General features: G+C 40.5%; 1 protein-coding gene across 3 annotated transcripts; it reads right to left on the bottom strand.

Moving 5' to 3' along the window:
- Positions 1-693: 693 nt before the first annotated feature.
- On the bottom strand, positions 694-14,178 carry lrrc14 (leucine rich repeat containing 14). 3 transcript variants are annotated; one of them, XM_008122019.2, is made up of 4 exons: positions 14,069-14,178; positions 7,197-7,593; positions 3,884-4,519; positions 694-2,116 (listed from the first exon to the last, which is right to left on the bottom strand). In XM_008122019.2, the coding sequence occupies exons 1-4, from the start codon at positions 14,082-14,084 to the stop codon at positions 1,546-1,548; spliced, it is 1,620 nt and encodes a 539-aa protein (XP_008120226.1). In that variant the 5' UTR covers positions 14,085-14,178; the 3' UTR covers positions 694-1,545. The 3 variants fall into 3 exon arrangements, with proteins under 3 accessions (XP_008120226.1, XP_008120227.1, XP_008120228.1); XM_008122020.2 differs by having other exon boundaries at positions 13,946-14,073; XM_008122021.2 differs by lacking the exon at positions 14,069-14,178 and adding an exon at positions 13,957-14,068.
- Between the last annotated feature and the right edge of the window lie 9 nt (positions 14,179-14,187).

Here is a 14,187-nt window from a genome sequence, read left to right as displayed (position 1 = left end):
AGATACACTTATAGACATTGACCTTATATCTAAGAAGACAAAAGAATCTACGAGGGCTATCCACAAAGTAGGTTACGCTTTGGATTTTAAAAAGGACAAAGTATAGGAGAAATCGTTTACCATATGCAGCTGAAAGACACATTCCAATAGTACAATCTCATGTAATCCTCACTGAAATCTAAGCACGTCTCATATAAATGAGTTTGAAAAGTACTGCTCCAGTAAATCCCCCGCTTGTGTCCTCAGCTCTTCCCTTCTCCCTTCCTGCAGCGTAGCCAAAACGCTGTGCTGCCAGCCACGCCCCCATTGAAACAGAGGAGAGAGGCGGCAAATTTACTGGGGCAGACCTTTTCAAACTCATTTATCTATATGAGACGTGCCTAGATTTCAGTGAGGATTACGTGAGATTGTACTATTGGAATGTGTCTTTCAGCTGCATATGGTAAATGATTTCTTCTATACTTTGTGGTTCTTTTTAAAATCCAAAACGTAACCTACTTTGTGGATAGCCCTTGTATCTATTCCCAAACTATTAGAATTGCACCCAACACAATGGGGAATTCAGCTTATGCAAGTTTCCCCTCACTTCAAGATCCCATCTTCTCTTTACTCCAGATTCTAGTGCTCTCAGCAGAGCTTTATCTTTGGGGGTCTCTCTCATGGCCTCGAATAAGCAGACACCAAACGCTCAAGTCACCAGCACAGGAATCTTTTTTATTTCATATCCAGATTCTGCTGCACAGCCCCTCCTCTTCCAGGTCTTCCTCCAGATTCTTCTTCAGCACTAGCTCTTCCTCCAGATTCTTCTTCATCATCTACACACAGCGCCTTTTTCCTGCACAGTCCGTGAGACAGGCCTCCGTCTCAGACACATCAACTGGTCAAAAGAGAAAAGGTGATCTGAACTTGGTTAAATTCTAAATACCATGTCGCAAAAAGAGATGTCTAAAATTTAAAAAAAGCCCAAGCCCAGGTATCGCTGCATGCACCACCGGGAAGGGCGTTAACGTTTTAAAGAAACCCCAACTCCAGGTCTCATTGCATGCGCTGGGAAGGGCTTTAACATTAAAAAAAGAAAAGAAAGATGTTTTGAATTGGCATTTGTTGCTGGCACCGGTTTTCAACCGAGATGGAAATGCACCACGTGCTCCCCTCTTCACCCCTGCAGCCGTTTGCCCAACTCCACAGTCACGTTTTCAGAAGGGACCCGGGCCCCTTTTCAGACTAAGTAAAGTCTACTCTGTGCTACTCCTAGCCGGGAGAAATGGGAGAACAGGGCTGCGGCGGATGTGCATAGTCCATCGGTAACGTCGGAAATAGAGCACACGCCTCCAATCTACAGTCTGTCTCCAGGAACATTTCAGCCACATTTTTTTTTGGTTCAGGGAGCACCAGGATATGGATATATACATTGAGAGATTGAGGGAGAGAAAGAGAGGGGGGGGGAGTCAGTCTTGCTTGACAGCCCGGCTCCATTACGGTAAGGGTCAGACTGTGTGGACAGGTGAAAGACAGAGAGGGAGAGGGGCATCCTACTGGCAGGGGCTATAAACTAAAATAGTCCAGGCTATTGTGGCGGCAAAGGTTCGTGGTCCAGACCACATCTGTCCTGTTTCCGCTCAGCAACATCTGCTGGAGTTCGTTGCTGATCCGGGAGAACTTCTCCTCGTCCACGGCGCCGTTGAGCAGGTTGGAGGAGGTGGGGGGCCAGGGCAGGTCTTCCCCATAGCAGTCCACCGGGTAGGGGTAGATGACCAGCCGCAGGTCCGGCAGGCCCAGGGTCCGATGGAGCAGGTTCTTCAGCCCCACGGCCGAGAAGGGGTTGCCAAAGACGCCCAGGTAGCGCAGGCGCGAGAGGCGGCTCAGGACCGGGAGCAGCGCGTTCAGCTGGGTGTCCAGCAGGCGGCACTCCATGATGTCCAGGTGCAGGAGGGTGGAGGCCGACTCGGTCAGCAGGCCCAGGAACGGGTGCAGGAGCACGTCTGAGAGGTTGTTCCCGCTGAGGTCCAGCTTCTTCAGGGCCGGCGTGTGGTGGCTCTGGGACAGGTAGGCAAAGTCGGAGGGCAGAAGGTAGCAGAAGGCCAGCTCCAGGCTCTCCAAGGGGCTGTGCAGGTCTCTGTGGAAACAGGAAAAGGGACAAGGTTACAGAGTAGCGTGTCTAGATTAGACATGGGAAAACTTTGGCCTTCTTCTAGGTGTTTTGGACTCTTAACTCCAACAATTCCTAACAGCACCGGCTGTTAGGAATTGCGGAATTGAAGTCCAAAGCACCCGGAGGAAGGCAGAAGTTTGCTCATGTTTTAGCCAGACTTTGCCTGAGATAAGAACCTTGTGTCCAGTTCTGAACAAAGCAATTCAAGAAGGAGATCAAGAGGAAAAATGAAAAGCAAAAATAAAGAATGGAGGACGCCTGACTTGATAACAGAAAATATAAGAAAGATCTTGGCGTCCTCGTGGACAAATTAAAGAGCCAAAAGGATTTTGGCCTGCATCAAGAGGAGTCAATGTCTAGATCCAAGGAAGTTATGCTCCCCCTTATTCTATTCTGCCTTGGTCAGACCACACCTGGAATCACACTGTGTCCAATTCTGGGCATCGCAGTTGAAGGGAGATGTTGACAAGCTGGAATGTGTCTAGAGGAGGGCGACTCAAAGGATCAAGGGTCTGGAGAACAAGCCTTATGAGGAGTGGCTTAAAAAGCTGAGAATGTTCAGCTTGCAGAAGAGAAGGCTGAGAGGAGACATGATGAGGGCCATGGATCAAGATGTGAGGGGAAGTCATAGGGAGGAGGGAATAAGCTTGTTTTCTGCTACACAATGGACACAATGGAACAATGGCTTCAAACCACAGGAAAGGAGATTCCACCTGAAAATTAGGAAGAACTTCCTCAGTGTGAGAAGGGCTGTTCAGTAGTGGAACTCTTTGCCCCAGAGTGTGGTGGAAGCTCTTTCTTTGGAGGTTTTTAAGCAGAGGCTGGATGATCATCTGTCGGTGTGTGTGTGCGTGTGTGTGCTCTGAATGCGATATTCCTGCTTCTTGGCAGAATGGGATTGAACTGGAAGGCCCACAAGGTCTCTTCCAACTCTTGGATTCTATGATTCTATGATAAGTTGGAAGGTGACCAGAGAAGGGAGACCAAGTTATCAAAGGTTTGGAAACTATGCATCCCTTTGAGGAATGACTTAGGGAACCAGGATGTTCTACTTGGAGGAGAGGAGGGTGAGACGAGACAAAGAGAGCCATGTTTACATATTGGAAAGTATATTCTACTGAGGTGGGGCCAAGCTTGTTTTCTACTGCTCCAGACACCAGGACACAACGGAGCAATGGATTCAGACTTTAGGGGAAAAGATTCTATGTAACTCACAATGTTTTGCTTTCTGTCTGGATGGAGAGTGTTTTAATGTGTTGTATTCCACCTTGACTCATGAGGAGTGGTGAGTAACAAATTAAAATGAGGAGAAAGAAAATGAGAAAGCACTTTTCTCTTCTTTCCAAGGGTCTTTAGTGCTTTATTCCCCTTTGTTTGAGAAATAAGCATCTTCTCCGCCTCAAGATGCCTGACACAAATATGAGATTCAGCATCAGGGACTCTTCTACCAAAGTTGCTTTCTTTGTCCTTTTATCTGAGATGTATTTCCTGTAACAAATATATTTTACCTTCTTTTTAAGCATTACCAGAGCATTCTATATTATTTTCTCTCCTGTTTCCTACCATAAGCTCATATATAGCACTGGCTGCATGCACTCTGCCATACATTCTTCCAAGAATTGATCCTCCCTTGCCATACGAGAGTCTACCATGCTTTTAAACTAAGAGCAAACATGTTCTTGTAGGGTGAATTCCACATTCTTACACATGCAAAGAGTTGGAACGGCTTACCCAAGCAGCTGCCTCAGTTTGCCCGAAAGCCTGGAGGAGCCCAGGTTGAGCTCCTTGAGGCACTTTAGGCGGCTGAGCTGGTTGGCAAAGTACTGCAGGCTGCCCTCCATGCCCACAGTCAGGCGCCGAACGTCGATGTTGCTATAGGGCAGCTTCAGGCTGGCCAGGTTGGTGAATTTGGCCAGGTGTGGGAGCACCACTCTTAGGCCTGAGAGGCCCAGGTTGTTGAAGCGCAGGTCCACCTGCCGGACGCCGACCGGGTCCAGGAACTCCAGGAGGCCCACAGTGCTGGCGATGGAGAGCTCCTCCGCCCGGAAGTCCCGGCACCTCAACCGCAGGGCGTTGATGCTGTTGACCTGCAAGGCATCCTTCAAGACCCCGTAGGAAGTGCTGTTGACGAAAAGGTCCACCCAGACATCTACCCAGACGGGGTGAGGGATGGGCAGGGTCAGCGTGGTGCTGTAGGGGCCCTTCCGCCGCTTGGAGGTCCGCCGCATGTACTTGCTCTGCTGCTTAGAAATGTCAAGGCACGCCTTTGCCAGTGTCACCGTCCGGGACCACAGGCTCATGCTCTCGGGGCCCTGCCCTTCGTCCTGAAGGCCGGTCATGTCCAGGACCTTCAGCCGCTGCCCCTTGCTGCCGGGGGAAAGAGAGAAAGCAGCGCCATCAGAGAACTTGAGGACTTCCTCATCTTGCCCTAACAAAGACCCTCGCTGACTGCCATCCATAGCAAAGGAACTCCTACACACAAATAATAATAATAATAATAATAATAATAAAACTTTATTTATACCCCGCCACCATCTCCCCAGCGGGGACTCGGGGCGGCTAACATGGGGCCATGCCCAAAGCAATACAATATAATAAAATATAAAACAGCATATCATAACATAATTAAAAATAATACAATACATAATAATAAACATCATCATCATCATCATCATCATCATCATCACAAATAGCAGCTCACATACAGGTCTTCCACCTTGGGCTGCATTCCTTTGAAGATTTCTATTCTTCTACTGATGTACATCAAAATCCGTTCATTATAATGCAAAAGATGCATTATGTTCATAAAGCAGTCTGGTATCTTTTCATTAGCCTTATTACAGAACCAAGTAAGACCTCTCTCAGTACTCACATTAATCTTATTCTCTTTCATTCATTAAGTCTTCAATAAACATTGTAAGTAACAAAAATAAATAAATATTTAATAATACCATTTCTTTCTATATACATAAAAATCCTTAATCCAGGCAGGGGCAAACTTCGACCTTCCATGTGTTTTGGATTTCCACTCCCAGAACCACTACACTAAGGAGTGAGGACCGATGTCCACTGGGTAGAGAGGGAAAAATTTTATGGCACAACAGGATCTGGGTTACGTTGTGCCATGTTTTATTAGAAGCCTCTTTGCTTCCATTAAGTACATAAAACGACCTGTCAAATCATTTTGGGGGGTCTTTAGTGTCTACTGTCTTTCTAGATGTGAAGAAAGTGTGAAACTTAATGTCTTGATGCAAGTCAGCCAACCTTAGATAATAGAAAGTCAGGGAAAGTTGCAAAAAGGTTCAGTGAGTGTTTAAAATCTAAAGTTTGGTCAATATTTAAAAGATATATGAACACCCAAGCAAGATTTTAACTACAAAAGGGTTTATGTGAAGTACTGTCCCTAGTGAGACCTTCTGCCAATGATGATGTATATGGACCTCAAAGACTTAAAGGCTTAGAGGAATTCACAACATCTTTTCACAGAAAAATTAAGGAGAGCCCTAGCATACATTTTAGGATACCCTCTTACAGAAAGGGTCACTCGCATTGCAAACTGGTGATTCAATGCCAGCTCCTCTATATCTGCAGTTAAAAAAGAAGACTTAATGGGGGAGAACACTTTGTTCCAGGTCCTGAAGAACTACCAACACTCAAAAGTAATAATGGACTAGATAGACAACTAATCTGACCTACTGTAAAGCAGATTCCTAATCCGATTATGGCTGCCAAAACCATTTAACTCAGCAAATATCAGAGCAACCATGGTTAATTAAAACAGCAATAGAAAAATGCAATTCTGTTGTTATTGTATTTATTTTTATCCCGTTTTTCTTAGATCCAAAGTGGTTCATCATTAAAAGACTTTAAAAACATGCAAAAGCTATTTATTCACGTTGCATGAAACGTATAGAAGTATCAATACTAATTTAATCTTAATTTTGTATGTTTATAAACTATATGTATTTTTTTGCCTTTTTTCAAACTATCATGAATCCCAGTATGAAAGAGAGGCAGGATAGAAATAAAAGGGATGGACGCCATTTGACTGATAATTAGTGGTTGATGAGGAAGAAATACCATCTTCATCAAGATGATGACAGCTACCACAACTGAGGCCATAAAGATAAATCCTCAGGATAGATATGAAGCCCTCTAGTTTGGCCATAGTATTTATTACCTTATACATTGTAGAGAGAAGTATAAATGCACAATCACAGTGTTGTCTATAAGCTAAGAGAAGTAACCCTGTTAGAATTGTAATTAAGCTACAATTTTAATAATTTGTCACCGCTATCCCCACGTTCTAAGGTTTATGGGGGTTAGAATCCAACATCCTGAAGACCACAAGTTTCTCCACTTCTGGTGTGGATTATTCTTTTTCATGGGGAACAAACAGTTTACTTTCTCTATAATATACTGTATACACTCAAGTATAAGCCTAATTTTTCAGCCCTTTTTAAGACTGAAAAAGCCCCCCTTGGCTTATACTCGGATGAGGGTCCTGGTTGTCTTATATCTGGGTCAGCTTATACTTGAGAATATACGATACATTTATTATTTTTCTCTATTATTATTGGTATTATTATATTTATTATTTTCCTCTATTATTGTTGCTACTATTACATTTATTTTACTGTATTTTTATTATTAATACATTTATTATTTCACTCTTATTATTATTATTACATTTATTATTTTACTCTATTTATTCTTACATGTATTATTTTCCTGTATTTATTATTATTATCATTACATGTAAGTGTGATTTATTGTTATAATTGTATTGTTTTACTTTGTTTAATAATGTGTATTATGTTGTTATGTAATGTTTGTGTTTGCTTTTATGACTGTAAACCGCCCTGAGTCCATCCGGGAGATAGGGCGGTATATAAATAAAGTTTTATTATTATTATTATTATTATTATTATTATTAATTGTCTAGAAAGCAGTGGGGTTAAAATAAGGCAAGATAGACACGAAGCACTTGTACTCAAAAGATTATAAAATGAAGACAAACATAGTAATTCCACTATTTACTCACTCTCCTTTTCCTTTGCTGGGGAAGTGAAATGCCCGATATCTCTTACTCGAATGTCGCTCCTCTAGCAGTTTAGTCAGATAGGTCACCACTCCCAAAATAATAGCCTGTATGCACAACTTGTTTGGCTTCTCCCGGATCAAGGCATATTCGCAGTGCTGGCATTTCCGCAAGAGCTTCTGGAAACTGAGGACTGGGAAAGGCCAGGTCTCGACCAACTGCTGGAGTGATGGCGTCCTCTTGTCCAGGAAAGCTGCCTTGAACAAGACAGGATAGAGCTCCTTGGGGATGAAGTCCAAGGCATCCTGCAACGTGGTGTAATGGGAGACCACCTTCTGGGCACACAGGAAGACCAGGGAGTGCATGGCCACGGCTGGGCGGGACATAGCGCCACGTTTAACTGTGGAAAGAAGGACTACAGTTAATGCTTAATGGCCTCCCCAGACATTTCACAGTGTCTTATTGACCCAGGAAGCTTCAGAGGTGGTTTTGCCAGTTCCTTCTTCTGAAATATCACTTACAGGACTGGGTATTCCCTCTGGGCCTGAGGAAGTTTCTTCTTTTTGGACTACCACTCCCAGAATGCTGGCTAGGGCTTCTGGAAATGGAAATCGAAAAAGATAGTCCCATGCTCTGAAGGTTATAGCCTGTAGCATTTGAGGGAAAGGAACCAAAGGCAGATTTGTATTTATGATTATCCCCTCAAATTGTCGATGTCTGACAACTCCATACATTTCAGAGGCTTTTCTTAAGCAAGGAACATTCAGTGACTTATACAAGGATTTCATAGCTACAAGAGAGTCTGAACACAATATCATGTTCCACATTAATTTAATCTAATATATTTGATAATCATTCAAGTGGAAGATGACATAATGAGTAGCTGAAAACATTACTGAAAATAAACTATCTAATTCAAAAGTGTTTTATTCTACTTTCTCTAAAAACAAGGTGGGAAGGTTGCAGACAACCAGAAGACAGCACAGCCATACTTTGATTTGTTAACTGGAGCATGAAAGACTTGGACAAGTAAAGACAAATATAGATCTACGCAAAAAGAAAAAGCACTGAATAAAGTAACCCCTGACTTCCCATACATTTTTCCTTTAAGAAAACAATTTTAACTTCTCCCTTCTGTATTTTTCCACTTGGTTTTAAGATTTTGAACCAGTAGCACATTAAAACAAAGTTTGAAATATATGTGTACATTTATGTCTACATGGTTCATTTTACATTCATTTTATTCTGCACTTGTTCATAGAGCTTTTCATGAAGATAAGGCTCTGTCAAAGAAGGGCAAATACGAAAAGCAGGCCCAGAAGTATCATTTTAACCAAAGAGAACCAAAGTATCTCAAATCACTTACACTTTCATGCTTACAAAGATCAGTTTGTCTCCATAGGATTCTAGCTCAAGCCTGAGGTTAGTCCCACAGGACTTAAGATGTTTTCCTAACTTCTCTGGGGAACTTTCCCACTGACTGATGTACAGGGATTGGGATCATACTGATGGAATGTAACTCTCAGCATTTCCTACTTGGGGATATGCTGCCTAAAGCTGCTGGGATTTAACTTCCAATGAAATCTGGAGGACCACAGGATACCCAACCTTTTTCTAGTCTCCTGAGAATAAGGTAGCCTGGGGTCAATGAGATGCATTCAATCACGCTCAAATATCCTCACCCCAACAATATCGTCCAACTCTCTGATTCTGTGACTGTAGTGAACCAAACATTATAGGGCAGAAAGTCAAGGAAATATTACTTTCCATCATCACTCCATCTGCATGCCTGTAGACAATAGAGCCTTTCTCAGTGGAAAGGGACAACTTCAAATAGGACCAGCCACTGGAGTTTGCTATGACCAGATTCCTAAGTATTTCATAAATAAAGTCACTGGTCTCTTCTTCAATCAGGATTTCCACTGAATTTGATTAATGACACCAGGTGCCACAAAGTCAGATTGTTGTTATGGATATGTTTCAATTTGTGCAGCCTGAGGATATGAAAAAAGCTAATGACAGATTTGACATTCATCTCTTCCACTCCAGGTATTAATTTTTCCACGTTTGTGAAAGCAGTCAGAGCTGAATTATGTTTAATATCAGACATTGCCTATAAATTATGGTCAGGTATGAAAGCCAAGCATTTGGTTCTTCTAATTTCAAGTCTCACCACTGCAATGCAACATGTTAAACACATTTATCAAAACAAATAAGGTCTGGGGAACTTACATAAAACAGGCTTTGGGGAAAGTGACAAACACATGAAATTTGCTTTTCATTTTTTAAATATACAAGTCATTCCACAGGGTCTGTCAGTTTTGATTCCCTCTTTAACACTGCTCTCTTTGTGCCAAACAATGTATTTCTCAATTTCAGCAGCATGGAATGGTGTCCATGACTTCATTTGTGTTGAGAATCCCTTATCCATAATGCATCCTGTATTTGAATATTTGTACATCATGATATTATTCACTCTTTGCTTTTTAATGGAAAATGTGTTGGCAGGGACTTTTCACTGTGTTTGTTTGAAGTCTCTCATTTTTGTTAGCTTCCTTGAATGTTTTTGAGGAGGGAGTTGGATGTAGATAATGAAATAATAATTATGATATAGTTTATACTTCGGTTTTTTAAAATAAAATAGCTTTTTGCTTTGTAACTGCATATTATAAAATAAAGTAATTGCTGCTTGTAGCTGCATTAACATTTAGATGATTGGCCAAGTCAGATATTTCCAATGGATTGACAGTTTTAATACACTGAGCTGTATGTAAGCACATGTATGCACTATGGTTGCCAGAGAGGAAACCGGTGAAGGCTTCTGGACCTTTAAAAATTACAGAGATGATTTCATCGAATGTCACCTAGTTTTGTGACAGTTACCTTTAATTTCCCTATGTATGGCAACTTTAGGGACACCCTGTATATGACTATAGGCATTACTATTATTATGTTATAATAAAAATAAAAGATATGAGCTTACAAATTTTCTCTGTGTATGGCAACTTCAGGGACAACCCTGTATATGAAAACTGTTACTGCTATTCTGTTGTTACAAAATTATACATATATATATAGGATATAATTATAATAAAATATTATATATAAGATACAATATAATATATAGATAGCTATAATGCAATAACATATGATGTTTATTATTACACATTATAATATGCATTACAGTAATAAATGATATTATAATATATAATAGTATATATAATATAATACAGTAGAGTCTCACTTATCCAACATAAACGTGCCAGCAGAATGTTGGATAAGTGAATATCTTGGATAATAAGGAGGAATTAAGGAAAAGCCCATTAAACATCAAATTAGGTTATGATTTTACAAATTAAGCACCAAAACATCATGTTATACAACAAATTTGACAGAAAAAGTAGTTCAATACGCAGTAATGTTATGTTGTAATTACTGTATTTATGAATTTAGCACCAAAATATCACGATGTATTGAAAACATTGACTACAAAAATGCGTTGGATAATCCAGAATGTTGGATAAGCGAATGTTGGATAAGTGAGACTCTACTGTGTGTGTGTGTTGCTTGTTCTTACTCATTATAATACCCATTACTGTAATAAATGACAGTATAATAAAAGAATAAATGTATAACATATGGTGCTTATTCTTACACATTATTATACGCATTACTGTAATAAATGATATTATAGTAGAATATATATGTATATACTTATTCTTACTTGTTATAATATGCATTACTGCAATAATATCCATTTAAATAATGAAATCCAGTCTATGAATTAGTTTTATGAACGAGACTAATAATAATAGCCAGCAGCCTTTGGTGCCCTCTGTTCTAGGTGGGAACATTTATTTATTTATACCCCGCTTTATCGCTCCATACGGAAACTCAAAGCGGCTCGCAATTAAAAACATTACAATACAACTTTAAATACACAAATATACAATAAAATATTATTATTAAGATTATTATATTGCACTGTTATTAGTATTATATTCTATTACATTATATTGCAATGTGAGCATAGTCAGGTGGTGCCAAAAGGTATCCAGTTGGGCCAGGCTGGGCATAGTCTCTGCCTCCTCAGGGGTGACAAAGGGCTGGACACATAGCATGTTGCAGAAGTCCTGGTCACCCTCCTGAAGGTCTGATTATGGCCTTAATCACTACATTTGAGGATTTAGTGATTTCACTTCTGCACTTTATGGGGACTGATATTGTATACAGCTGCTATTCTCGTAGCCTGCTGGATTTCATAGTATTGTTCAATTAATTGGGGTTTTATTGCTGTTTTAAGTATAATTGGGTCAATTGTATTGTTTATTTATACTTTTCTGTATTTTGTTGTATTTGTACATTATTTATTTATTTGCCATACTTATACCCCGCCTTTTTCACTCAGGGCGGCTTACAAACTATGGCAATAGTTCAATGTCAGATTCGGACAATAACAATAACAGTAAAACACAATATTATAAAACTATAAAAACATATACATATCAATCATAAATAATCTTTCAGATTATTAAAACATTGTCAAAGGTCTAGAACAAACTAAGCTTTATAAATATTACACTAATTACTTTTGCCATTCTTATACAGGCACCGTCATACTTATAGGTCATATAATCCCCAAAGGCTTGCTTAAATAGCCTGGTTTTAAGATTTTCCCTAAAGCTTAGGAGTGAGAGGGCTGTTCTGATGTCACTGGGGAGAGAGTTCCACCACTGCAGAGCCACCACGGAGAAGGCCCTGTCTCTTGTCCCCGCCAACCGCACCTACAATGGGGGTGGGACCAACAGCAGGGCCACCCCATAAAATCTTAACCATCGCACCAGATCATAAAGGGAGATACGTTTGGACAGGTAACCTGGACCAGAACCATTAAGAGATTTATAGGCTAAGGCCAGCACTTTGAATTGTGCTTGGAAGCAAATGGGCAGCCTGTGGAGCTGACATAACAGGGGCGTTGTACGTTCCCTGTACACAGCTCCAGTTAACAATCTGGCTGCTACCTATTGGATATTTGAAGCTTTTGAACAGTTTTCAGAAGCAACACCATGTAGAGAGCATTGTAGTAATCTATGAGAGATGTAACCAGAGCGTGGACCACTGTGGCCAAGTCTGACTTCCCAAGGTACAGGTGCAAATGGCCCTACTGAGTGCTTTTTGTGAGCCGCCCTGAGTCCCTTTGGGGAGACGGTGGCAGGATACAAATAGAAAATTATTATGACTATTATTATTATCATCATCAATATTATGTGTATATTATTACATATATTATTGTATTATTGTATTGTACTACATTATTTTATTATTACCCGATTTCCGCTAAAATAAGACATCCCCAGAAATAAGACCTAGTAGAAGTTTTGCTGAATTGCTAAATATAAGCCCCCCCCCCCCCCCGAAAGTAAGACCTAGCAAAGGTTTTGTTTGGAAGAATGCCTAACAAACAGAACACCAGAGCAAATAGGATCGGTAAATGTAAGTACTATAGAGTGTTGTACATGGAAATAATGGTAGTAACAAGAAATTATTGATAGGATCCACAGTTTGTCTGGTTATGCTAGTTTGTGATGACAACTACTGTACAGTATATAATAAATGTTCATTTTTTTTTGCTCAACAATAAATGTAAATTCTTTTTTATGGAAAAATAAGAAATCTCCTGAAAATAAGACCTAGAGCATCTTTGGGAGCAAAAATTAATATAAGACACTGTCTTATTTATTTTCGGGGAAACACGGTATCAATATTGTTCCCTCACTGTGGACAATGAGGGATCGCCTCAGACTATATGCATATACAATATATTACATTATTAGCATAGCACAACATTAGTATTTTTTATTATACTGTATTATTGTTAGTATTATATCGTATGACATTATATTATCCTCAATATTATATGTATAATTTTATATTATTAGCATAACTGCAATATTAATAGTGATACTACATGCAATATAGCGTGGGCCACTGTGGCCAAGTCTGACTTCCCAAGGTACAGGCGCAACTGGCCCTATTGAGTGCTTTTTGTGAGCTGCCCTGAGTCCCTTTGGGGAGACGGTGGCAGGATACAAATAAAAAATTATTATGATTCCTATTATTATCATTATCAATATTATGTGTATATTATAATATATATATTATTGTATAATTGTTAGTATTGTATTATACTACATTATCTTATTATTAGCAATATTGCTCCCTCACTGTGGACAATGAGGGATCGCCTCAGACCATATGCATATACAATATATTATATTATTAGCATAGCACAACATTAGTATTTTTTATTATTCCGTTGTCTTGTTAGTCTTATATCATATGACATTATATTATCACCAATATTATATGTATATATTATATTATTAGCATAACTGCAATATTATTAGTAATACTATATGCAATACATAATACATAACTATCAAATTATGTATGATTATATTGTACTATATTATGCCGCCATACATATCATATACCACCAGCATATTATACTATTAGCATGATATAATATATTGTATTATTGCAATCACATTGCAATGGAACAGCCCACAAAACACCAATGCGAACCAGAGAATGGAACAAGGCCTTGCCTTTGTTAGGCCGGCCTGCCTGCCTCCTCCCTAGCCCCCCGTCTCCATGGCAACGAGGCCTAGTTGGGCCCTCGCCGTAGTGAAGCCTGACTAGGCCCAACTAGGCCTCTCCACCCTTTCTGTCGGTGTGCATGTTCTCCTCACCGGCGACAGACCTTTGCGCGACCCCCGGTTTGGGTCCTGCGAGCTTCTCTTTCCCTTTCGAGCCCCCTTTCTTTCAGCCCATCCCAAGGACCCCACCGAGCGAGCCTAGCTAGGCTTCCGTACCTCTCACTCCGCGCATGCGCTCCACCTCTCTTTCACCGTCTGGCTCCGCCCTCGTTTCCGTGGTGACGCAAAGCCCGCCTTCGCGAGGCCAGGTTCCTCATTGGCCGTCCCCGTTCGCT

This window comes from Anolis carolinensis, chromosome 4, assembly GCF_035594765.1.
Source record: "Anolis carolinensis isolate JA03-04 chromosome 4, rAnoCar3.1.pri, whole genome shotgun sequence".
NCBI classification, from domain to species: domain Eukaryota; kingdom Metazoa; phylum Chordata; class Lepidosauria; order Squamata; family Dactyloidae; genus Anolis; species Anolis carolinensis.
Note: the sequence above shows the minus strand (reverse complement) of the source record. Positions and strands in the feature narration are given on the sequence as shown.

Bases quoted from the DNA above. Each gene is read 5' to 3' on its own strand.
- lrrc14 (XM_008122019.2), bottom strand. The intron at 4,520-7,196 runs GTGAGTAAATAG...TTCCCCCGGCAG, and splicing joins CCCAGCAAAGGAAAAGGAGA to CAAGGGGCAGCGGCTGAAGG. The intron at 2,117-3,883 runs GTAAGCCGTTCC...CTGTTTCCACAG, and splicing joins AAACTGAGGCAGCTGCTTGG to AGACCTGCACAGCCCCTTGG.